This window comes from Engystomops pustulosus, chromosome 6 (assembly GCF_040894005.1).
Source record: "Engystomops pustulosus chromosome 6, aEngPut4.maternal, whole genome shotgun sequence".
NCBI lineage: Eukaryota > Metazoa > Chordata > Amphibia > Anura > Leptodactylidae > Engystomops > Engystomops pustulosus.
Genome location: NC_092416.1, coordinates 84,597,665 through 84,624,997, shown reverse-complemented (window position 1 = coordinate 84,624,997; position 27,333 = coordinate 84,597,665). Strand labels below are relative to the sequence as shown.

At 42.8% G+C, this 27,333-nt stretch overlaps 1 protein-coding gene across 2 annotated transcripts; it reads right to left on the bottom strand.

Annotated features, from left to right (window-relative positions):
- Positions 1-658: 658 nt before the first annotated feature.
- Positions 659-23,584, bottom strand: LOC140135394 (dickkopf-related protein 3-like). 2 transcript variants are annotated; one of them, XM_072156871.1, is made up of 6 exons: positions 23,265-23,584; positions 16,963-17,028; positions 13,616-13,705; positions 12,577-12,724; positions 8,214-8,370; positions 659-1,166 (listed from the first exon to the last, which is right to left on the bottom strand). In XM_072156871.1, exons 1-6 carry the CDS (start codon positions 23,388-23,390, stop codon positions 794-796), a joined length of 960 nt encoding a protein of 319 aa, XP_072012972.1. In that variant the 5' UTR covers positions 23,391-23,584; the 3' UTR covers positions 659-793. The 2 variants fall into 2 exon arrangements, with proteins under 2 accessions (XP_072012972.1, XP_072012973.1); XM_072156872.1 differs by lacking the exon at positions 16,963-17,028.
- Between the last annotated feature and the right edge of the window lie 3,749 nt (positions 23,585-27,333).

The following is a 27,333-nucleotide window of genomic DNA, read 5'->3' as shown; positions in this document are numbered from 1 at the left end:
TTCTTGTAAATGTATGGAAAAATTATAAAGCTTATACAAAAATTGGTATCCCCGTGATCGTACTACCAAAGAATAAAGTAGACATGTTATTTGGGGCACAGTGAAATATGTAAAATCCAACCCCACGTTGAAAACGTCGCAAATGCGATTTTTTTACCAATTTCACTTCATTTGGATATTTTTCCCACTTTCCAGTACATGGCATCGAATATTAAATACCATCACTATGAAGTACATTTTGTTACGCAGAAAACTAGCCATCAGACAGCTCTTTACATGGAAAAATACCAAAGTTATAGATTTTTGAAGGTGGGTAATGAAAAATGAAAACTAAAAAGGGCTGCGGCGGGAAGGAGTTAAAGATGGTGACACCCAGTGGCAGCACTGCAATGGTGCAAGGTGGCAGTAACCGCAATGATGGATGCCAGTACCAACTGCGGCAGGTACCCACTGGTGGCAGCTGTATAATACAGCAGGTGAACCCCACACATACTCCAATTGTGCCAAGTTATGTGCGTTGCGCTGGAGCGGAGAGCAGAAATATGCATCCATTCACTCAATAATCAAGTAAGATCCTATAATGCAAACTACGGTAATAACAAAATAATTATAATATAACATAATATCATTATCAGAAAATAGTCACAAAGACACAATAAATATTTCTCCATTTAATGGAACCACTTTATTCTGCTTCACAACATACGTTTTACTTCTGATTTTATTAGAGTGGTTCAATAATTTGTTATAAGAAATAGCAGCTTAATAATATCACCAACTAATTTGGACCTAATCAGTACAAAGAGGGGCCAAAATACTGTCCCATTTCACTAGCAAGTTGTTTAAGTTCCTGGAAATCTGCTTCACTTGGATCATTTGGTTCATCGATGTGGTCATCAAAATGGAGATTTTCATCTTTCAAGTCATCTCCTATGTCAGCATTAAATATTTCAACATCATTTCTTAGATCTCTCACATTGACTTCATCCCTCTTTTGAAAGTCTACAAAGGCTAACTGGTCATCCTGGGAGGGCCATGGGACAAGATCTGCATCATAATAGTTCAACTCTTCATCTCTCCGGACCAGTGGTTGGAAAAAAGTGTCTTCTCTGAAGTTTGTAAAGTCTATAACTTCATTTGGCTTCTCACAGGTAGATATTAGGCTCCTTGAGAAGAAAATAAGTGGGAAAGTTATATGGCGTGACCATGAAACAAAATATACCATATATAAACCCCAAATATATTTTAAAGTTAGATGGTACTTGTATTGCTAAAACTGAATGTGCACATGAATGTGTGCTTTATCGAGCCACAAAGAGAGTGACTGGTAACAAATAAAATCACATTAGGTATCCCCACATTCCAAAATGTCTGATCTATCCAACTATAAAAGCAATTATCCCATGGCGTGAACGCTGTAAGGGAAAAAAGCATACAAATCAACTTTGACATGTTGCCTCTCCTAAAAATTTGAAGAAAAAGTGATGAAAGATCACACACCTGTCAAAATAGTATTGTTGAAAGTGTTATCTCATCTCTCAATTGTTAAGAGGTATAAGGTTTTACCAAACTAAATAAATTTGGTATCTCTCCCAAAAAATAAAGGAGACGTATCATCTGGAATACACATTGAAAGCGGTAAGAACAGGGCCCATCAGAAAATGGCGCAACTGTGTCTGCCAATTCCACCACAATTTTTTTCATCTTCCCAGTAAACAGCACATAATTTTAAATAGTGTCACTAGAAAGTACAATTTGGCCCGCAGATAACAATCCCTCATATGTTTTTATAAATGGAAAAATCAGAAAGATATGGCATTTGGAAGGAGAGGAGTGAAAAACAAAAACACAAAAAAAGAAAAACCCTTGTCTTGATGGGGTTAACCCTATTTAAACATTTTTAAGGCTAATATCCTGTGTGATCTCCATAATGACATACAGCAACTGTAATTAATTGTGCAACCAAAATTCCCTGCGTATTTGAAAAACAATAAGATGAGATCTAAATGTCAGTCTGTTCCCTCAGTAGCAACAGCGCACGTTTCTGTTTATGAGTCAGGGCAGACAGCAAATCATTTACATACATTGATGTGCTGACTATCTGGTATAGTATGCTTGGAGTAAGTAAGTGCTATTATTACTATATTTTATTTACGTAACAACAATGAATACTTCAGACCCTTTATATAGGATATACACTCGAGATTAAAATTAGAGAACAATGTGTTATTTTAAGAAATGTAATCTCCATTGATCAACAATTAATGGATTTTTTTGTAAGGAGTACACCCTGCCGCTAGAACATTGTTTTACAAAATTACCAAAGTATATCAACATAAAACCTTTATTTTATTAAAAAAAAAAACATGATGATCATAACAATTGTTATATAGCCAGTCGTACTTCCTTTATTAAAACGTACGGTGTACATCTAGCCTGGGATCCTACTCCAAAGACAATTCGATAATAAAGGCTATGCACCACTTCTTGTGGGTAATGCAATTCTTTAACCCCTTAATGACCGCACTATCTGGAATCTACGTTGGTCATTAAGGGTACTTCTTCTGACGCGACGCCTTTCTACGGCGCCGTGTCAGAAGTAGATTTCGGGACATCGGGTCAGTATAGTGCTGGTGTCGGGTGTGATATCACAGCCCAGACCCGGCACTAACACCCGGGATCGGAAAACCTCCCGGGTGTTTAACCCCTTACACGCCGTGGTCAAGTATGACCACGTGGATCGGACACCCCCCCCCCCCCGGTGTGCTTACCGGGGGATACGATCCCTCCTGCCACTGCCCCCGGGTCCGGCGAGTGACCCGGAGCTTCCTGCTCCTCTTCTCGCTGGGTTCTGCCTTCTGAGCATGTAACTGTATTGCAGTGTAGAGGCTTGATCAAGCGACCTCCTCCTCCTCTCCCCGTGCACTGCCGTTGCCCGCTACGGTACGGTGCGGCCGGGCGACGGCAGTGTGAATATAGCCTTATTACAGTGGACGTTTCGGCCCAGCATGGGCCAAAGTCAAACACACTGAAAGAAGTGTCGTAGGTACAGGAACGCTTAGTGTATTAGTAACGTTTTCTATTGGTTTCAGTATTCTGGCCTGGCCATTTTATTATATCAATGTTTTCTCTTTCATGGAACAACTTTACTCCTTTTGCTGTGTAACATAGGGAATTGTCTTGCATGAAAATGGCTGGCTGCTTGATAGATGGAACGCAAGGAAGGAACAATCCCTCAACAAGGGCCTCTCCCAGATTTCATCCACCAAGGACATATGTTGCATGTGGATTATTAGTTCCAAGGTGCATAACCTTACATTTATCCACATTGAACCAAGTCTGCCAAGTTGATAATCCGCCATCCTCTGGGTGGTAATAGACCGGCTCTCCAAGATGTCCCAATTTGTTCCTCTGCCAGGTCTGCCGTTTGCTCCACATCTTACCAGCTTATTTTTCCTCCACATCTTCCGGCTTAATGGACTTCGCCAGCACATCATCTCAGACCATGAGGTTCAGTTTGTTTCCAAGTTTTGGCGATCCCTGTGCAGTCAACTTTTAGTGAAGCTCGATTTCTCTTCCGCATACCATCCGCAGTCCAATGGACAAGTAGAGAGAGTTAACCAGACTCTGGGTTGTTATATCGGTCCTTTTGTCTGTGCCTGATACCCCTGAGTGCCATCTGCTTCTCTTCTACTCTCTCTCCTCTTCTTTCTGTGCCTTCGGACGTTCCTGCCATGGAGGACTTGGTCCAGGATCTTACGTCCACCTGAGAACAGACTTTTTTTTACAGAAAGGGAAAATATAAAAAAGATATAATTAGTAAGATCCATGACACAATAGACAGAATATGGACATCTCAGCATGTGTACAGTCTCACGTATGCATTTTAAGGCCATTTAAGGCCAGGATGAAGGCCCAAGGTCAGCAATGAACTAGCCTAGCATAGTACTGCTACATATTGTTAATGGCGCTACCGCAATTGTGTTTGCATAACCATTATAAAAAACAACAAGGAAGCATGGGAGAGCAAACTACATCCTGCCGAAGGGAGTGTACAATACTATGTCTAGAGGTACACAGCCAAAATAATACTTTGAAAACATAGCATCCAAGATAAAACTAGACAGAAAATCACATATAACAGACAGACTAGAGACAAGAGGGGGTTTATAGAATAATTTCTGTTCTACAAAACTAGAGGCATGAGGCATTCAACCAGGCCATGACCGCGCTCCGGAAAATTCTATGCATTCATACCAACGCAAGTGCGGTAAGAATCCCATGGTTCCCAGATTCTGCTGAAGGTGTTTATCGTGTTATTCAGGGAAGCAGTCATCTGCTCCAGAGAATGAATCTCTTTTATCCGGACAAACAGTACTGATTCAGATGGGGAAGCAGTTTGTTTCCAGGCCCTACAATCAAGCATTTGGCCACTTCCGTAGGTTCACTGGGGGTAAATTGAGGAGATACACAATGGGGTGCAGCTGAATCATAGAACCCAACATTTCTCCCATCAGGGATCTCACCTCCTCTCAGAAAGGGGTTACAAGTGGGCAGGTCTAGAATATAAGGTATAGGGTACCAACCTCTGCTAAGCACCTCCACCAGGTGGCTGGAATTGTGGGATTAAGTGTGTTGAGTAGTGCTTGGGTGCATCAATACTTTGTATTGAGCCTCTTTATAAGTGGTACAGATAGATTATTTGGTGGTTCTATTCCATATCATGGGTGATTGTTCTATTGAGAGCTGACTCCCACTTTCTCATGTACATATAAAAAGGGGGAGACTCCTCTGTCGGGGTGGATAGGATCTGGTAAATTGGCCTTTCAAATTCAGTTGAACTCGACTCTTTTTGCTACAGGCGTCTGCTCGAATCAAGACCCTGGCAGACAAAAAACGCAGACCTCCTCCAATCTTTTCTCCTGGTAATAAAGTGTGGCTGTCCTCCAGATATGTCCGACTGAAGATCTCAAGCTACAAGCTTGGTCAATGTTTTCAAAGCTTTCAAAGTCCTGAAGTGCATCAACCCTGTGGCCTATAGGCTTCGGCTTTCTCCCACCATGCGCATTCCGAACTCCTTCCATGTCTCTCTCCTAAAGCCAGTCATTCTGAACCGTTTCACTCATGATGTACCTGCTCCTGTGGCAGATTCCACAAACGTCTTTGAGGTCAAGGTGGTCCTGGACATGAAGATGGTTAGAGGGAAACGGTTCTTCCTTGTTGACTGGAAGGGATTCGGGCCTGAAGAGAGGTCTTGGGAGCCCGAGGACAATATCTTGGACTGTGGTCTCCTGCAGATGTTCCTCCAGTCCAAGAACAGAGTGAGGCTAAAGGGGAGGGAGGGTTCTGTCACGGGTGCTCCTGCGACCCAAGCTCTGGGTCGCAGGTGCACCCTTGCCCCTCTCCAATTCCCAGTGTCCCCCATACTGTCTTACCTGTCCACATTCCTGCTGTGCCTCCTGGGATATGTGCGCCGGCTCTCAGAGAATTAAAGGGCCAGCGCACTGCTAATTGGTGCTGGCCACCTGATACTTAATTAATAGCCAGCCTCTTCCCTTATGCCCCGCCAGATCTTTGTGCCTCATGCCTAAGATAAAGCTTTATTCCTATGCTCTGTGATTGTCTGCTGAATTCCCATTGTGACCCTGGTTCTGTTCCTGACTTCACACCTGTGCTGCCTGACCTGACCTTCTGCTACCTCCTTGACTCTGATCCCGTGCTGCCTGTCCTAACCTCCTGCCTGCCACCTTGCCTTGGCCACCACCGCGGACAAAGTCGTGCCTATGGAGAGACCTGGTGGTACGATGCCACAGCAAGTACAACCCACTTTGCGGCAAGCGATAGTAAAAACTGGGTACCACTTAGACTCCGCTCCCAGGTGTTGGCTTACGTCATCGTCCGCGGTGGTATAGTGGGTCCACCTCCCCGGGAACCTGACAGTAGGATCAGTCCATGGATCCCGCCAAGGTTCCACTACCTGAACTGGCGGATCTTACCACCTTCGTGGTCCAGCAGTTCCAGCAAATTTCTACGCAAGGTGAACAGCTTGGTCAAGTCACCGCCATGTTACACCAATTGATGGCTACTCAGCAGCACCGTTTAGTTCCTTTGGCTCCTCTTGCTTCTCCAGTTGGCCTACCCTATGCTGAACCTAGGCTGAGACTCTCCATGCCGTCCAAGTATGCTGGGGACCCCAAGTTGTGCAGGGGCTTTATCACTCAGTGCTCCTTGCACATTGAACTTATGCCTACACAGTTTGTTATGGAACGATCTAAGGTGGCCTTCATCAACAGCCTTCTCTCCAGAAAGGCCCTGGCATGGGCTACTCCCCTCTGGGACAGAAAAGACCCAGTCACAGCTGCTATTACAACTTTCTTTGCTGAGTTCCAGTCCATCTTTGAGGAACCTTCACGGGCGTCTTCTGCTGAGACGGCACTGCTGATTACGCGGTTCAGTTCCCTATTCTGGCCTCTGAGCCTGGAACGAAGCAGCTCTGATTGGAATCTTTAAAAAGGGACTTTCGGGACAAGTTAAAGACGTGCTGTCTGCATGTGACCTGCTGTCTACTCTGAGTGGTCTCATCTCTCTGGCAACTCCTGGAAGAACTGCAAGTCAGCACCCACTGTATGCCCAGTCTGGCTCCTGTCTTCCAAAGACAGGAGAACCTCTGTCTTTATTGTGCCAGCCCAGAGCACTTTCTTCAGAGTTGTCCAAACCAATATACCTTATTTTATCCATCAGGCGTATCAGGGAAAGTGTTGAATGCCTTCGCAAAGTCCAAGAACACAATATCTACAGTAGCTCCTCCATCCAGGCATCTGCTCACCTTTTCATAGAAGCAGATCAGGTTAGTCTGATTGCTTCTATCCTTAGTAAACCCATGCTGGTTTCATTCATTGGATCATTCAGAGATTCTCACTGAACTTGTGGAGGGAGTTTGTACTGAAATTAAAGGGGCCAAAATAATATTGCACGCCCCACTTTTCAGTTTATTATTTTTTACAAAAGTTTAAAATATCCAATAGATTTTGTTCCACTTCACAAGTGTGTCCTACTTGTTACTTTAACAAGGCACTGTACGTAAAGAATTTCTTGAGATTTGTTTTACTATCTTTGGCCACTTGTCTTTCATTTAGTATTTTGGCTGATTTTATTTAGAATGGTATCATCTAGTTATAGAAACCTGTCATTTGTGAAAATGTGGTTCCCTTTAAATGATCACATTCTGGCCACAAGCAGCACTAGTAGATTATAATATAGGCGGTTTGGGTGGTAGCCTGGGGCCAAACCCTTCTAGGGGACCCATGACCATCCAAACCACCCACCAAATTTTATATTGAGACGGTCCTTTACCCTTGAAAATCTGTTACATCTGTACATCTGTTCCTGCTCTCAATACACATGTTCTCCAAAGGTCCTGAAATCACAGATTGAAATCAGGCGGAATGGACGTATCCTCCATTCTCCAGAAAGCTTTATTTCTAGTACCATTTGTAAGAAGGGAATTCCAGACTTGTAGGCTTTAACAGGCTTCCAGACTTTAACATTCATACAGCCCAGGGCCCATGGCAGTTTTGATCTTCCCCTGACCAGCATCTGCCACTGGGGACTTTTAGAAGCATATTGCATACATTGTTAACAAACTTCACCTAGTTGTAGTCATTGGATTGTTGGTAGCAAGAAATATATAGTTGTTGTCTATGAAGGTACACAAAGTTAATATGATAATTAAGAATAAAGCTACAGCCGGTAAAAAAGTTGTAGTTATATTTTGTGGCGATTTATCTCACCTGTCCAGATTTTATGAAAATATTTTCATTTTCCATGAACAAACTGTTTGGGAACATCTTTCCTTATAACTCTCTTTTGGAAATTCATGCTTAAATTATGTACTGGGTGTTACTATGTGGAGTCTGTGTCCCTGAACAATCTGTCATCTGGAAGTGGCGAGTGGACAGTATGAGACCGTGCAGGAACACAACTACAACTGATAACACTCAGTGGGCAATTGAATTCAAAATTCTAGGTTGAATAGGGATGGAGAAACCTAGAGCATATAATATAATTTTTTTCATGTATTGTCATTAATAATGCCTTTTCTGTGAGTTTCCATTTAGTCCTATGGTAATAATGAGGCTTCATCATTTTGTTATATCATGTGAAAAATATCTGTATAATTTCTGTAATGTAGAAGCTTCACAGTGAAAACTTACCCTTTACTGGTGCATACCAGACCTTCGGAACAAGGACAACGCTGCAAACCCAAATCATAATCTGCCCCAAAAGTTATCAACTTTAAGAGATTACTGCTCTGAGTACGACACTGTTCACCTTCAGCTGGCAGTGCCAAACATACTGGGAATGGAAGTCCTGCAATAATAAAACATATTAAGCTTTAAGGGAGTCTATCAGACATAGAAATGATGCAGACATTGTTAGGTATTTGCCTTGGAGATCTGTGTAATCATACCTATGCTTGTGTGTTGTTAGTAGCAGCAGAATTGTGAAAATGCTTTTATATTCTAAGATTGAAGCTGGACTAGAGAACTGGGGGATTCTCCTCAAACTGCAGCAATCTTTGATTGAAACTGCAGTCTTTAAACTGCAACCGAGCCCATCCCACCTTGTGTAATATCTATCAAGAAGCCTGCTACAGTTCTTCCTAAAATATCTTACACACAAGTGAACCCAACTGCATCAAGTCCAGGTCCAGCGTTCCAGCAATGTACCCACACACCAGCTATAGCTTGCGCCTGCTCAGGTACAGGTTACAGCGCAATCCCAATATGTGCTGTTTGCCTGTGTAGTGTGCAGAGGGTGCCAGATTCCTGAATTGTGGCGGTCGTTCTTCATGAATTTGGTGCCATCTGCACTGCTCCAAGTGCACCATTATTTTTGGTGTGCCTTTAACATAGGGCTGCGACACACTTCGCATTTTAAATGTGGCGCATTGGTCCGACTGTGTACTGGAACGTCCATTTCAGTGACAAAATTTATGTCACATAAAGAGTAGAGCAGCCGTGATACAAAAGGATCGCTTGTAACACACAGGTGGCGTGGACACCTTTTAAATACATGTGCATGCAATTTGCACATAAGAGTGTGCAAAGTCTGACAGAAAACTGGCGCAAAGAACAAATGTGCCCCTTTGTCTTGTACGCTGTGCACCAGTGTGTTCATCACATGACCTGTTCAATTAACTAGAATGAAATAACAATAAGGAATTGATACAGACAGTATATGGGACATTTTCTAACTTTTCATTTTACATAGAATAACATTAATTTATAATTTCCCTCTAAAGAGGAATCCTGTCATCAAAAATGTTAAAAATAGGACAATACTCAAGATCTTTTGGCTTATCCTCTTCTGGCAGATGCCATTGTATCGGGGGGCGTTAAAGATGATAACTGTCAACCGCTTTCACTTGTATAAAATGTGCCCAATTTCCTATGTGAATTCAATTCTCCTATTTCAAAACCAAATCTTTCAAGTGTGTCAGTAAATACTGGAGAAGATGCCATGAAACAGAATACCCTTGTTATTCTACACCCACAATGAAGAGATCCTAATCTCAGGTGATAGATTAGGCATTGTCACATCTGACTGGCAACTTAAACCAAAAGAACAAATTTAAAAGTTACTATATCACATTTCTGTGTTTACAGAGCTAGTATACAAAGGTGACAGACTCAAATTAAAGCACAACCTTTTCACTTCCTAATTGCAGAGCCTGTTCACCAATAGGATGTGAAGATATTTTGATCTACAGTATTAATGTTGTATCCACAGACCCATATCAATCTCATTTATGGAGTCTACTGACCCCTGTTCTGCCCAAATGGAGAGGTGACCGCACATGCAACTCTCCATTCAACTCTGTGGAAGAGAGATCCATTGGACATGAATGGAAGTGCCGCACATGGGCACCTCTGTATTCCCAAGTGGTGTGGAACCCCCACCTTTCTCCAGATAGATACACATCCGATCCAGAGTTAGCTCTTTTGGATGACATATCCTAGAGATATTTTATAGTTTGCTCAATAGATTACAACTACAGTATTTGTTGTAATTTTCCCATAAACATTGGCATGGAGTAAAATATGTCACTGCTAGAGATCTCTGATGTTACTTTGGCTGCTACTGGCCTGGTTGGTTAAAAAAAACTTAGGTGTCCCAAGTGATACTGATACACAGTGAATGATCGGACTGACCCATAACTGACACTTCCTTTAGACTCAGGCTCTTGGACCATTTGGACCAGTTACTTTAGAGTAGATTACTGCGGACTACTTCTTATGAGTTGATTCATTAGATCTTATTGATGATTATTAGATCTTTATATGTGATGACAACAACAAAGCTTAAAATGCAATTAAACTTTTAGGGTAAATTCACATGGCCGTCTGCGGGGACATACATGCGGCCTCCAATTTGCAGCCACATGTACGTCCTCATAGACGGCAATAGCGGCACGGCGGGGATACGGTGCCAAGTGCGGCACCGATCCGGGCCGCACACCGCAAAAAGATAGAGCATGCTCTATCTTTCGGCGAGTGTGCGGCTGTGCGCCGCTGTTTTCTATGGAGGGAGAAGGGGCCACCTCCTCCTCCTCTCCAGCACACGGCAGTATGCCCACACGGCGGGCATACCGAGTGTGAATGAGCCCTTAGGAGGCCATGGCCTCTTTTATTTATTTATTATTTTTTTTAATTTAAATAATTTGCAAAACATAGCAAAAACAAAACAGCAGTAGCCTTTTACATGGCATATAGAAAAACACCATGTCAAAACACAACATATATGATTTTAAAACATTTCCATATCCTATTCTTTAACATATATGTTCATTAACAATTATAGAGTATCCATGATAGCATTTCGTTATCAGTGTCTACCTCTATAAACCAAAAAAGAATATTCCCCCAAAGGGATAGGTAAAAGGAAAGGGTAAAAGAAAAGAGAAAGAAATAAAAGGCTTCGGCCTCCTGATGTATCTGGCATCTGGGTTGTGCAGTATACACTTTGCGCTATTTGCCAGTGACTTAAACTGTCGTTACTGTCACATGCCGGAACACTACCCCACTGTCCACGTCCCCCTTCACATCCCTCCTCGCCAACTGGCATGGAGGTGCCGTGAAGAGGAAAATAATTGCAATACCTGGTGGTTCCCTAGGCATTGCAGTTATTTCAGTGCTTATATGCCAGAAATCAGGCCTACAAGGCTGATAAATGTTACTGATAAAGGAACCCTAGTTCAACATTGGTGGGATGTAATCAATACATGTAGGAATAAGGGGCACTCCCAATAACATTCTAGTTGGAATGATTCACCTCCTTCTTATTGAGCCTTTTTTATTGGAGGACTGACAACGTGTTCTTACAGTTGATTGTCCATGTGAAATTTAGAAGAAAAGAAAGGTAGGCACTCACCACGTTTTCTTAAAATTCTTCGTTTATTCGTACATCTTTAAAAATGGCATACACAGGGAGAGGAGAACATCATGCTAAGGAGCGTTCCAGGGACGAGTCGTTTCGCGTTACTGTCAACGCTTCATCTTGCCTGAAGCCTTTGGCGTCCACACCTGATTTTTAAATCGGGCCGCCAGAGGCAGCTACAACGTAGCTCGGACACACCTTCACCTTAGTAGATATGTGATTGGTTAAAAACAGAATGGGGCGGGGTGACCTCACATCAACTCCGCCCTTTTAGTTTAGCAAGATGCATTGTCGGACCTGAACGGGAACTGCTGCGCTACTTGCAGCCAATTGGATTTAGTTATCGCTAGCGGGTAGGTGGAGCTTCGCTGGATAGCAAAGGCAGACCTGAATGGAAACTATTGCCTACTGTCGTCACTAAACAAGGGCGTTTCCATATGATCGGACTAGGGGGAGGACTGAGAGGAGACTGAAAAAAAGTCGGGATAGATTCTAGAGGGGCGTAGTTCTGCATCTATGTCGTCCCACGTCAACAGAAGGGAGGTGGAGCTATACAAAGCGAATGTCCGAGGTAAGTATTTGGGGATTTGATGCTTGTTGCGTGCATTGGTTTAACATAGGACATAGCATGACAGTTTATCATAGTTCGGTGTGAAACGTAACATAGTCATTTGTCATGTTTCGTGACCTGTTTGGGCATTATTTGAACTTGTATTTTAGGTCCGGTTGTCATGCTCATTCGTAAGCGACATTCTTGACGTATATGTTGTATTATGGGCATATACAATAGGAGGGACGGTGAAGCCGAAGGGTGCAGGTCTGTACATATTATGATGGTAGCAATCAAATCTGTAACTCTTTATTCTCCTACAAAAACACCCCCATGTCATTTTTGTCGTTTAGGCCTAAATGGCCCATCGCCTCTGTTTTCATGATCCATCAGGCTTCCTTTCTTAGCAATAATTTATGTTGGTCCCCTCATTATGTAGGTATGGGGACTTGTTCTAAACCTGCAAATGTGAGTTGGTGGGATGTAATGTTAGTGTTTGACAGATGTTCAGCAATGACACAGGGATTCAAGGGCCTCCATAACAATTTATAGCTCTTTCACCTTAGTTGCAATATTTGATAACTTACTCTCAGTTCTTGAGCAGCAAAATCCAGGAGCGCACTGATCTTTTATCAGATCACACCTTGCTCCACCACTTTCAATGCTCGGGAGTTCAGTACATTTGCTCAGGGCGCAGACCCACCCATGACAGCACTCTTCATCTTGCTGACAAAGCTGATACAGAGATAAAAGAACAATGTTATGTGGTTCATACAATATCTGAAATGCTCACAGGCAGAATATTTACTAGCAGGGTGACATTCCAAAATAGCAAAACATGTCAGCTTGACAAAATATTAATAGGGTTTATCTCTCCTCCTGAACTTTCAGGACATGTGAAATGTAGAAATCAGATGTCACCCCATCTCATATAACAAGGGGACTTCAATAAATTGCTTATACCAGGGATATGTGCTAACCAACTCCCATATACTGTTTTAATCTCGATGTGTTAAAGGCAACTGCAAAACCCATTCCCTCTGCTGCGAGTCACTGCTGAATACTACAGCAGCTAGTCAGAAAGAGGGGCTGTGCTAAGTGACAATGGGGCAGATTTACTTACCCGGTCCATTCGCTATCCAGCGGCATGTTCTCTGCGGTGGATTCGGGTCCGGCCGGGATTCATTAAGACAGTTCCTCCGACGTCCACTAGGTGGCGCTGCTGCGCTGAAGAGCATCGGAACGCACTCAAGTTCACCGGCCAATTCCTAGTGAAGGTAGGTGCAAGCTCCGCTACACTTTTTTTTTTTTAAATGCAGCGGTTTTTCCGAATCCGTCGGGTATTCGTTTGGCCACGCCCCCCGATTTCCGTTGCGTGCATGCCAGCACCGATGCGCCACAATACGAACACGTGCGCCAAAGTCCCGGGGCAATTCAGGGGAAATCGGCACAAATCAGAAATATTTGGGTAACAAGTCGGGAAAATGCGAATCGGGCCCTTAGTAAATGACCCCCAATATTTTACGAATCAGTGCACCAGACTGTTTCAAGTGTAGCTACAATCCTGAAAATATAAGAATTTCTCACTATTGACATATACATTAGTATGCAAAATGTGTTTCTCACCATTTCTTGTATTTTACAGTTGTGACACTCTGCAGCACCAGAAGAAAGATGGCAATACTGGTTCCCTGGGCAGTCATGTGAATCATTACACTGCAGGGACATATAATACAGATAAGAAAAATAAGGTAATATCAGTAATATGTGGTAATTACATACATCTAATAGAGATACAGTACAAAAAAATTTAAAATGTTAAATGTAGTTTGCCAAGGTGTCAGATGATTGGATATACAGGAACCATCAGATGCCTTTACATATAATAATAGTCTTTACTTTTCATCATCACCAACAAATTCTATTGCACTTTGCAATTGGGAAAAACAAATTAAACATATCTTTATTTACTTGGCAACCCTACAATAGTAAACCCACTGATGCTGTAGTGCACCCATATCATAAGCATTGTGCTAGGAACTCGGTATGGAAGAACCTAGAGATCGCGAGTCATATGGAGAACTTATTCTATTAAAAGTAGTACTAAAAAATCATGACTGTGAGCTGACTAGATTCCGCAGCTTAAATGCGGATATATATTTTGTCATATATAGTGCAAGCAGACCCTTCTACCCCATGGAACAACAGCACTGTAGTGAGAACCGGTTTTCACTGCTGCAGGAACGAAGGGACTTCATGCATCACATGGTGTAACAAAAAGGTAGGGACTATGGAATATTTCAGGGCCAGAGGGCAATTTTACAACCTTAAATAGCAACCCCCATTTTTTTTTATTGCAGATTTGGATTTCCCAGAAAAAATTACATTGATTTGACCTAGGTCTTAATCAATGTAGGTGTAAAAAATCTAGACCAAAATTGAAATATGTGCAAGAAAGTGTGAAAAAATGGACATATGCAAGATTTTTGCAATGTTACCAAATTCAAGCACTTCATGTAGAGCATTCAATATTCAAAAACTTCGAAGGCAACAAGAATAATACCCATCTTCAGAGGGGAGGAGACTTAATGGGGTAGTCACATTACAGCAAATTAATGTTATTGTTTTTATGATAAAAAGTTATAAAATTTTCCAAAATACTTTCTATATCAGTTCCTCATGGCTGTCTATATCTCTGCTCGCTGTCATTCTTTAGAAAGCTTCTGCGTTTACTTAAAGTGGACAGAAATCTGACCACGGTCACGGAAAATATTTGACATGTATATTTTTAGTTTTTCCATCGGATCTGTATTTAGTGAGATATTCCACCATCACGACCTTTTTGCCTTACCCTGTTTAACTATGATGCTTGGAGTTCCATACCCAGCTTAGTGCATGGTCCGTGAAATGCGCCCACAACACGCTCCATGATTCACAGACCAATCCTTCTCTGTATTCAAAGTAAAGCTATAATGTGAACTTATTCTTAAAGACATTGGCAAAATGCTGGAAGTATGAAGTTTCTTATTATGGTAAATGCAAACATGCTTTAGGTGTGGACTATATGATTTACATGGAGACAGGAACCTTCTGCTTTACCACTCACTACTCTTGTTAAACTAGCTCCACCTGTTCTCAGGAGGCTGCTGGGGCGCTCACATGACCCCTATTATTTTTGCCACCTGACAACTGACAAAAAATGACTAAACCACATTTACATAATGATATGGTATATACAACACATAACTATTATAAGGATACTATGACTCATAAATTACTCAGTCACAGCAACACTTTGTAAAAATAATATAAACATATTTACCTCCATGGTAATAACTCTAATTGCAGGTAAGGTAATCTCTGTGTATGTCATTTGCATTGGTATTAAAAGGTACCTGCCATTTTTAGGTTAATATGATTTTCTATTTTGTATACTGGGTGGTCACAATATAGTTATGTTCCTTGAAGGCCTCATCTGTGTGGCTTCTGATAATCTCCTGTCAAACAGATAAGGGTGATGTCACACATGGCGTTTTTAGGCCGTTTTTGTTCCGTTTTTAGTTTTTTTTTACGATCTGAAAACGCACTAAAACTGACCAAAACTGGCCTAAAAACGCCATGTGTGACATCACTTCCATAAAAGTGCTGACCTAGCAACGTCATAACCCTGTCCTGAAATGTGCAGGGACGTCTTCTTATATTTGTTATCCAGGCCCTTCTTCCTTATTTGCAAAAGTTGATTTCAGGAGGAAGGAGCCCACCGATAACAAATATAATAAGATTACAACACGGTACCTGTGTCTATGAGTAAGGGTGATGCCACACATGGCATTTTGATCTGTTTTTAAGCAGTCCGTTAAAAAACGCATGCAAAACGCCGGCGGTTCATTCCCGATCGCAGGCGTTACCATAGAACCGCCGATGCGATCAGGCCGCGGCACGGTTTGCAAACGCAGACAAAGCAGCACGTCTGACATCACCCTAAGGCTGGATTCACATTTTTTCATGACCAGTCCGTTATCACAGACAGCGCAGCAATTTAATTTGTTAAAAAAAGTATGCACGTGTTTCTGTACAGATTTGGAAAACATAGCATAATGAACACTCATTCCAAGTATACCAATATTTTCACTAACCAGTGACTGTCTACTGGCATATATCAGCTCTATACACTGTATAAGGCCGCGCGTTTACATGTTCCATTTTCATTGCGTTTTGAAACACATTACAATAGCTGAGGAGAGGTGATTTGACCAATTACATTACTGTTGCATTTTGTAAACGCAAATATTAACAGTAAAATAACTAGGCAAATCATCTAACCTCAGCTGTTGTAATGCGTTTCAAAAAGCAATGAAAATGTGAATGAGGCCTCAGGGGTAATTTTTCAGCAGGACAAGCTGCGTTTTCATCCATTCCATAACAGGCCTATGAGAACTATCAGCTGTCATGTGCACCACTGTTGTTTAGGTGCCCCTGATCATGGCTGTTAAAGGCAGGTATCTAAAACCCGCCTTGTCTGTAGAGAGTTCATTTCCTGAGCCTTCTCCATACACCCGGAGGCCTCACTCACATGGCTGCCTGGAGGGATGTATATGCAGTGGCAGTACGGTGGTACCGATCCGCGCCGTACACGGTAAAAAAATAGAGTATGCTCTATTTTTTCACCTTGTGTGTGGCCGTGTCCGCGCCGTTTTCTATGGAGGAGGGAGCCGGGCGGGCATACGGCTGTACGAATGTACCCCGAGGCTGCATTTACATGTTGTGTTTAGAAATGTTATGTAAATGTGAGCCCCACCCACTTGCATTTACATTGCATTTCCAAACGCATTGCAAGGGCAACATGTGAATGCAGCCTGTGCTCCGTGCATAGACACGCTGATATATCTTTCACATAATTTGTGTAGAATGATTAAAGTAATTTTTTTGTTGATTGGAAATGGATTGTTTGCCTGTATATACAAGTATCTTACCTTTGCTTTCTGGGCCTCAATTCTCTCTTGTTCAGCATCCTCCTCGGGAAAACTACCGTTATTTACCTGGGAGTAGAAAAGGTTACAAGATGGATCTATGCTTAGAGACTGACCAAGGGTGTGCAACACCCCTACGAATGCATAGGCAAGCTGGTAGTTGCGGATAGCGCCCTCTTAAGATCAGGAAGGAGGAACTCTCAAGGAAGGTTCTAGAATCTGAATATTGTGTAATTGCAGCTGTAGATACTACCTGGCAAGGCAACAGTTAACTGGTGTATGTAATTATCCAATTATGGGCTCATTCACACTGCCGTCTGCGGGGCCGTACATGCGGCCGCAAATTTGCGGCCGCATGTACGTCCCCATAGACGGCAATAGCGGCACGGCGGGGATCCGGGCCGCACACCGCAAAAAGATAGAGCAAGCTCTATCTTTCGGCGGATGTGTGGCCGTGTGCCGCTATTTCCTATGGAGGGAGGAGGGGTCACCTCCTCCTCACCTCCAGCACACGGCGGTATGCCCGCACGGCGGGCATATCGCATGTGAATGTACCCTATGTGTCTGTTATGTAAGCTGGAAGGTGATTGGAGAGGTGCTACCACCTGACCAGGGGGAGTATAAAAACCCCAGCTGGGTGAATGGTTCAGTCTAGTCAGTCTGTTCAGGCAGACTGCAGAGGAGACAGAGTGTGCAGCACACCTTCAGTGCATTCACAGCCTTTAATCCCAGGAACTTCTAGTGCCTCAGGCCTACTGTCTAGCACACAGGGCAAGTCCGGAGAACTGCAGCTCCCACCACTTGGACTCAGTTCCAGCTGCACCAGCTCCTCCTGCATCTACCGTATATTCCGGCGTATAAGACGACCTGGTGTATAAGACGACCCCCCTACTTTCCTGTTTAAAATATAGAGTTTAAGATATATTCGCCGTATAAGACTACCCCTTTTCCAATGCATACAAAACACTGGTAAAAATTAAAAAAAAAACAGATTTGAATTTAACATGGTCCTTTTTTTAATGTAAATTCTTATGACATGCAGGTATATAGCAGGAAAACTGTCGCTCATAATCATAAGGCATACAACAACAACATTACCATTACAGCACAGCCCCCAGTAGTATACAGCACAGCCCCCAGTAGTATACAGCACTGCCCCCAGTAGTATACAGCACTGCCCCCAGTAGTATACAGCACAGCCCCCATTAGTATACAGCACAGCCCCCATTAGTATACAGCCCAGCCCCCAGTAGTATACAGCACAGCCCAGCCCAGCATTAAAAAAAAAATAAACTTATATACTCACCCTCCGGTGGCCCCGATGTGCTGCGCTGCTCCCCCGATGTCCGCGCCGTCTTCTTTCTTCTGCCGGGCGCCGCCATTGATCTTCCCCGGCAGGCGCCTAGTATGACGCGCCGCTGCTAACGTCCTACTAGGCGCCGCCCCGGTGAAAAGCATGGCGGCGCCCAGCAGAAGGAAGAAGACGGCGCGGAAGACGAGCCGCGCGGACATCGGGGCCAGCGGAGGGTGAGTATGCGCCCCGATGTCTTTTTGAGGCTGCCGGCAGATTTTTGAGGCTGCCAGCAGCCATTGCTGTGCAAACACCCGCGATCGGTGTTACCGGTAAGCCTTTGCTGCAATATTCAGCAAAGACTTACCGGCTATGGAGAGGGCTCAGCCCGTGAGCCCTCTCCCTGCACCGGGACCCGACCGCCACCGTATAAGACGATTACCGGCGTATAAGACGACCCCAGAGAGGACAGAAGATTTTTCTGTCTTCAAAAGTCGTCTTATACGCCGGTATATACGGTACTATCAGGCTGCATGCACCTTTCCTGCGGACCAACTCTCCATGACCTTTCCAGCATAAAGAATCTGGGATATTGAACTGTTCTTAGTGAGTTTTTTAACACCCTTTAAACCACACCAAGAACAGGCCAAGAATGCACTCTGAGGGCTCTTTCACATTGATGTCGATGTTCAGCTTCAGTTGTGCATCCGTTGCGCTTTGTCTCCATAGCTTCCATAGCTCTCCATTTTACTTCCATTTTGTCTCTGATACATCAGTTTTGTCTCTGTGTCCGCAAAAAAAACTGAATGTTTAAAATTGCTTTAAAAACATTACACCCGGTTTTTCAGCCTCATCGGTGAAAAAAAAAGTTTCATCCGTTTTGTTTTTTTTTTTTGCAGACCCATAGATTTCTATTGCCTTCTGTGATAACGGATCACAAGCCAATGTGAAAACACATTAGAAAACAATGGCTTTGTAATGCACCCGTGGAAATCACTGAACCACAGACGTAAAAAAACAACTCCAGTGTGAAAGCGCCCTGTACACACGGCGCTTCACACAACCAACTACAACTATCTTCTGCACTAGTGAGATGAGGAATTCTATTTTCCATCTGTTGCACTGGCAGGGATTGAAGCTAATTTTAATTACAATCATTTAACTCTTTAGGTGCTTAACCAATTTCAATCATGGTGTCCTTACTTCAGCACTATGCAGCGAAAAAAGGAGACGGCAGAAGCCGGTACAAACTTCTTCCTAGAAAAGACCGGGGGCTGCTGCTGCTCCTGAGATTAGCGCAGGAGCAGGAGAAGCTGTAGCGACGTCGAAAGACCTGCTGCAGACTTGACTCAGTAGGCAGACAGGATTGAATTAAATTAGATCAGACCTGTAAATATTTACATATATGTCTGAGACAAATTGTACAGGCATTTCTATGTTTTTTTCAGGGTACATAGATTGAGATATGTACGCCGAGCAGCATTCCCTATCGAGATTCAATTTAAAGAGGATCTGTCAGGCTAAATAAACCCTCTAGAAGCACTTGTGTAAGTAAGCTGCTCCCTAGCCCTACCCCATTAATAGCAGTGTTAAATCACTAGCTTTATCGGAACATACAGATGAGCTAGGAAACACATAGCGGACTGCTGTAAGCTTGGGGTATTCATGAGGGGGGTGGTCCGAGGAGGCGGTGACTGCAGCATGCAGTCTGGCAGTCACCGCCCACATCAGGTGTGGGAGTGTCGGTCCAGGGCAGAATATGAAGAGATGAATATGTCGGACCTCTGTAAGCTTCAGACCGCTATGTACTGCAGTGTTTCCTAGCTTATCAGCACGTTTCAGTGTGTTACACCTTCGGAAAGCAAAGTACAAATGACACTGAGGGCATATTCCCACATGGCGTCTTTTGTCACGTTTTATAAACGCATCCAAAACTAAAGTAGGAGGGAGTTTTGCTAAAACACATATGCGTTTCATTAAAAGACAGAAAAAATGGGCCTCTAAAGGGTTAGTGCTTAGGCTACATTCACACGGACGTATAAAAATGGCCGTATACGTACCGTTTTTTTTTACGGGTCACATACAGCCACATTCATTTCAATGGACAATACGTTCAACCATTTATATTGCCGTTTTTGACACTGGAGTGTACGTACCGTATACTGGCCGTATAAAAATATAGAGCATGTCCTATTTTCTCCCGTATTTCAGTTCTGTATGCCCTTAAAGTCTATGGGCATGTATAAAATACGGGTTAAATAAGTGCTGCATACGGATGAAAAACGTCACGTATATACGAGCTCATACGGCCCGTAAATACAGGACTGGAGAAATCATGCGGTCGTGTGAATGTAGCCTTAGTTGGAGTTTGCAACACATTTAATACAGCGACTCAATAGAATTGTGTTGCACTTTGTATGTACACTAAGAGTGCGGTCACACGTAGCGCTAGCGCTGTGTTTTACAAAGGCAGCTCCAAGGTATGGGGACAAGCCTCGGCCTGAAAGTGTATGTATTTTTTTTGTCATGGAAACGCATGTGATCGGTTACCAGAAGCACTACATGTGACTGCACCCTCAAGGTGCACCTAAAAAAGATGCAGGGTGCCACAGATAATTGACCATGCACCAGTATTCAATAATCTGTCGCAGTCTGCACATTTTTGATAAGTCTCGGCTATACAGTTTATGTTGCAGTATTGGATGTCATTGGCGCACCGGATTATAAGGCGCACCATCAATAAATGCCTGCTAAAACATCTAGGTTCATATATAAGACGCACCTGATTATAAGGATGAATGACCAGCAGGTGACAGATCTGTGCACAGTTCAAGGCAGCTGTAAGTACGGTTCATATATAAAGCGCACTGGACTATAAGGCGCATCTTTGATTTCTGAGAAAATCAAAGGATTTTTTGTGTGCCTTTATTGTAAAATACGGTATGTACAGATATATCTTACCATTAATGTATGCTAATTTCCATGATGCCTTTGCTATAACTTGTACTTTGCTTGACAAAGGTGTAATACACTGAAATGTTGCCCCTCTTGAATATACTTCACTTTTATTTGGATCTGGATACTGGAGTGTTACCTGATTTTCTGCACATACACTCACCGGCCACTTTATTAGGTACACCATGCTAGTAACGGGTTGGACCCCTTTTTGCCTACAGAACTGCCTCAATTCTTCGTGGCATAGATTCAACAAGGTGCTGGAAGCATTCCTCAGAGATTTTGGTCCATATTGACATGATGGCATCACACAGTTGCCGCAGATTTGTCGGCTGCACATCCATGATGCAAATCTCCCGTTCCACCACATCCCAAAGATGCGCTATTGGATTGAGATCTGGTGACTGTGGAGGCCATTTGAGTACAGTGAACTCATTGTCATGTTCAAGAAACCAGTCTGAGATGATTACAGCTTTATGACATGGCGCATTATCCTGCTGAAAGTAGCCATCAGATGTTGGGTACATTGTGGTCATAAAGGGATGGACATGGTCAGCAACAATACTCAGGTAGGCTGTGGCGTTGCAACGATGCTCAATTGGTACCAAGGAGCCCAAAGAGTGCCAAGAAAATATTCCCCACACCATGACACCACCACCACCAGCCTGAACCGTTGATACAAGGCAGGATGGATCCATGCTTTCATGTTGTTGACGCCAAATTCTGACCCTACCATCCAAATATCGCAGCAGAAATCGAGACTCATCAGACCAGGCAACGTTTTTCCAATCATCTACTGTCCAATTTCAATGAGTTTGTGCAAATTGTAGCCTCAGTTTCCTGTTCTTAGCTGAAAGGAGTGGCCTCAAAGTTCGACATACTGTGCATTCAGAGATGCTCTTCTGCCTACCTTGGTTGTAACGGGTGGCGATTTGAGTCACTGTTGCCTTTCTATCAGCCCGATCCAGTCTGCCCATTCTCCTCTGACCTCTGGCATCACCAAGGCATTTCCACCCACAGAACTGCCGCTCACTGGATGTTTTTTCTTTTTCGGTCCATTCTCTGTAAACCCTAGAGATGGCTGTGCGTGAAAATCCCAGTAGATCAGCAGTTTCTGAAATACTCAGACCAGCCCTTCTGGCACCAACAACCATGCCATGTTCAAAGGCACTCAAATCACCTTTCTTCCCCATACTGATGATCGGTTTGAACTGCAGGAGATTGTCTTGACCATGTCTACATGCCTAAATGCACTGAGTTGCCGCCATGTGATTGGCTGATTAGAAATTAAGTGTTAACGAGCAGTTGGACAGGTGTACCTAATAGAGTGGCCGGTGAGTGTATATATTCAAGGCATTGCCAGGACCACGACACTTTGCACCCCTCCATTTTTGGAGCCTTTTCTCACACAGTGCTGCTTTGGACTTTTTGCCTTCTTCTATATCAACGCAATATAATGTGTAGGTTGGACTTCATGGGCTAACTTTTTTTTACTATGATACCATGATGATAGATTGATTTATACAGCTATAGCCTTACTATAGCCAACTGTTATTTTTTATATTGGCATTATATTTTATACACTATTCTTTTGTAGTAATCTTCTTTGGTGAATTGATAATCTGTCAATCATCAAGTACTGTTGATGCTGAATTGAAAGATTGATCAAATGAATACAGTAAAGATTTAATGTAATGATATCTTACTGCAGTAATGAAGATGGCTAGGATATTGACCTCTGGTTTTATTTTAACTGTATTTGATGATGTTTGCCTAGTGTTGTTAGTGGTCAGCACAGAACATCTCTATTTTTATATGTGACTGATTTGGCAAGCTCTGTGCAGCGCTGTGTAATTTGTGTGCGCTATATAAAGGAATTATTATTTATTGTTATTAATGTGTGTGTATGATATATTACATCCATTATATATTATTGTATGTACTTTGGTTAGCCAGGTGAGGTTAATTATCATTTATCATGAAAATATAAAAATAAACAAAAACATGTATGTTAAGACACAGTCATTCATCAGGGTTGAGTGCTTGCAATACTGCTTACCTTTCTCATCAGTTCCATTGTATTTATGTCCTCATTGTAGTTGCTGTGGTCCCCAGGAGATGGGGAGGATGTGGTAAATGCAGTGCTTACAATAAGGAAGATGAAGGCAGGCAGCAGAGGAGACATTTCTTCCGTCAAGCAGGAGGCTTGAACACAATGCCTAAATATAGCCCATATATGTTGAAATTTGGTAGAAATACATAAAACAATATGGTATCTGAATCCTCAGCCTATCTAGGGGGATGTCTGTGTCTATGATGTGAACTGCTGTGCTGCTGCTGCACAGGGAGTTCTTTCCAATGGATGGTTTATGAATGAGAAGCTTCCTTGGTAGAGCGCACCCTGCTGGATAGCAGTGGTCAGCACACATGCTCATTCATTTTCTCTATCCTTGGCAGTGTTTACACATTTTAGTCATTCAGATCCACTGCCTGCATAAATTCTGGCATACAAATATTGTTTGTGATTTAATACATGCTGTTAACCGTGGCAGCATCAAAAAATCTTTTACGAATGGCAAAGCAAATAAGCTACTATGGTTACAGAGTTATCTGTAAGATATTCTATAATTTTTCACTCCCCATCCTTAAAAATGTATGACTTTTTTATTTTTCCATGTAAAGAGCTCTGTGACAGCTTGTTTTCTGTGTAACAAATTGCGCTTCATAGTGATGGTATTTAATATTCCACGCCGTGTACTGGGAAGCGGGAAAAACAATCCAAATGCATTGAAATTGGTGAAAAAAAGTTTGTTTTCTTGTGGCCGTGGATTTTACTGCTTTCACTGTGCACTCCAAATAACATGTCTACTTCAATCTTTGGGTCAGTACAGTAACGGAGATACCAAATTTGTATAAGTTTTATAATGTTTTCATGGAATACGAAATAAATAAGAAATAAAACCTCAGGTACAAAAAAAAATTACTTTGCCATCTTCTGGCGCTAGTAACTTTCTCATACTTCTCTGTACAGAGATGTAGGTGGTGTAATTTTTTTGCAAATTTTGATGAAGTTTTCAATGCTTCTATTTTTAGGACTGAACAGACTTTTTATTTATTTTTTAATATTTTTCAAAATGGCAAAAAAGTGCCAATTTCGACTTTGGGCATTATTTTCCATTACAGGGTTAAACGCAGTGAAAACCCGTTATTGTATTTTGAAAGATCAGGGATTTTTGGACTTAGAGATATCTAATGTGTTTATGATTTTTACTGTTTATTTATATGCAGAGACGGATTAAGGTTGGTGGGGTCCCCTGGCGCATAATCTGGTGGGGGCCCTTTTGAATGTAGTCCAGACAGGGAACAGCAATCGCTATATACTGCTCCCCAGTATTCACTATATACATCACCCAATATTCACTATAAAAAAACTCCCAGCAACCTCTATATACAGATCCACTAGCAATCACTATATACAACTCTCCCAGCAATCACTATATACAGCTCCCCGAGCAATCACTATATACAGCTCCCCGAGCAACTACTATATACAGCTCCCCCAGCAACTACTATATATAGCTACTCCAGCAACTACTATATACAGCTCCCCAAGCAACCACCATATACAGTGCCCCAGCAACTACTATATACAGCTAACCAGCAATCACTATATACAGATCCCCCAGCAACCATTATATACAGCTCCCCCAGCAATCACTATATACAGCTCCCTGAGCAACTACTATATACAGCTCCCCCAGCAACTACTATATACAGCTCCCCCAGCAACTACTATATATAGCTACCCCAGCAATTACTATATACAGCTCCCCAAGCAACCACCATATACAGTGCCCCAGCAACTACTATATACAGCTAACCAGCAATCACTATATACAGATCCCCCAGCAACCAATATATACAGCTCCCTCAGCAATCATTATATACAGCTCCCCTAGCAACCACTAGGTACAGTCCCCCCAGCAATCACTATATACAGCTCCACGAGCAACCACTAGGTACAGTTCCCCCAGCAACCACTAGGTACAGTTCCCCCAGCAATCACTATATACAGCTCCCCCAGCAATCACTATATACAGCTCCCCTAGCAATCACTATATACAGCTCCCTCAGCAATCACTAGGTACAGCTCCCTCAGCAATCACTAGGTACAGCTCCCCCAGCAATCACTGTATACAGCTCCCCCAGCAATCACTGTGTACAGCTCCCCCAGCAATCACTGTATACAGCTCCCCAAGCAATCACTGTGTACAGCTTCCACAGCAACCACTGTATACAGCTCCCCCAGCAATCACTGTATACAGCTCCCCCAGCAATCACTATATACAGCTCCCCCAGCAACCACTATATACAGCTCCCCAGCAAACTTTATATACAGCTCCCCCATCAACCACTATATACAGCTCCCCCAGTAATTACTTTGTACAGCCCCCCAGAAATCACTATATACAGCTCTCCCAGCAATTACTTTGTGCAGCTTCCCAGAAATCACTATATAGAGCTCCCCCAGCAATCGCAATGTACAACCCCTCAATCACTATATACAGCTCTCCAAGCAATCACTGTATACGGCCCCCTATAATAACTACATACAGCCCCCCTATGATGACTATATACAGTCTCCCTATAATAACTATATACACCCCCCATAATAACTATATACAGTCCTAGGTAAAATAATACAATTGTAGTCACCTTCCATCGTTCCCCTGATGCGCACCGACCTCCTTCCCTTCTCTCAGCATGTCAGGGTATTGGATATGGGAATTTACCAAGATGGCGGTGCCTTGCTGCAGTCGGCGCGGTGACGTCGCAGTGCTGTAATGTCACATTTTGTGCCCCTGCCATCTTTGTTTTTCTCCGATTGTTTATGGCAGAACAGGGAACGTATTGTTCCCTCACTCTGCCATAGACTGAAGTTAGGGCACAACGGCGGGATGCAGCCCGTTGAGTCTAGATCCAAATACAGTGTTGGCGATTTGGGCGGTCAAGCTCGACCGCTCGAATCGCCCACATTTGGTGGGGGCCCCTTGCGCCCCTACTATAGTCCGGCTCTGTTAAATGACTTCTAGAGAAAGGGGGTGATTTAATTTTTTTTTTTTACTATTTTTCAGTCCCCCTATGGTATTTTAACCCTACATTTTTTTTGATTGATCCTACCATATACTGCCATACTGGTTCCAGCTGTAGTTTGGCACTCACCCATTGTGTGAGCTAGAACACAGAGCCACCTTATAAGGCTTATGTGCTCTCTGTGTAGTAGATGAAGGCCCATTTATCTAAACTTAACTATTGGTGGTCACTGCAAGAGGAAAATAAACCTGCAGTACGCAACTCCACTGTAAAAGAAGTTGCGTCTAATAAGACAACCCCTTTAACAGCTTTTTTCTTGTTGGCTCTGTTATCCAAATGTTTGTAACCTTTTTTTGAATGCTGTTTTTTAGTGTTGCATTCATAACACAACACTAGGGCATGGGGGGGGGGTTGCCTCGGCCTGATCGCATACGATTGTTAATCATTTAAACAATACAGGACACCAGGGACTGGTTACCAATCACATGCGTTACCATGGAAATGCATATGTAGTCGGCCCAAGGCCTTCCCCCTTGTGTTATGAAAGCAATGTTAGCAGAATGTGTGCCACGGCCTCAGTTTAGTTTCAACAAGATTTTATCGAAATTAAAAGCATTATAGTGCTTTACAATAGGACATGGCATAACATGTGCCCCTCGCAGTGGGATCTCATAAAAGTTAATCTACCAATGTCCTTAAGGGGACAAAGTCAGAGCCCTCTAAAGGGTAGGTGAACCCTGTGCAGTGATCCATGGGTTTCAAATACCTTCAAATACACAAAGTGTGTCTGTCCTAGTCGCCTCTATCCTCTTGAACAACATCAATAGGTTTTTTACAGCGGTAAGTGACAGAGCCGGTGTTTTCCATTTTGCCGCTATATGGATTCTAGTTTCCAATGCTATAAACTGAGTCAATCAATGTGCTTTATTTTTCACCCTTGCTGGTTTATTACATACATATTGGCCAGACGGGCAGGAACGTAATAAACTCTATGAAACAATGGTAGTAATGGACAGAGGTTTAATTGTAGCTTT

Excerpts from the sequence above, each read along its gene's own strand:
- LOC140135394 (XM_072156871.1), bottom strand. The coding sequence starts at position 23,390 with ATGTCTCCTCTGCTGCCTGCCTTCATCTTCCTTATTGTAAGCACTGCA. Across the intron at positions 13,706-16,962 it reads TTGAGGCCCAGAAAGCAAAG|TGTAATGATTCACATGACTG; the intron begins GTAAGATACTTG and ends ATGTCCCTGCAG. Across the intron at positions 1,167-8,213 it reads CTGGTATGCACCAGTAAAGG|GAGCCTAATATCTACCTGTG; the intron begins GTAAGTTTTCAC and ends TTTCTTCTCAAG.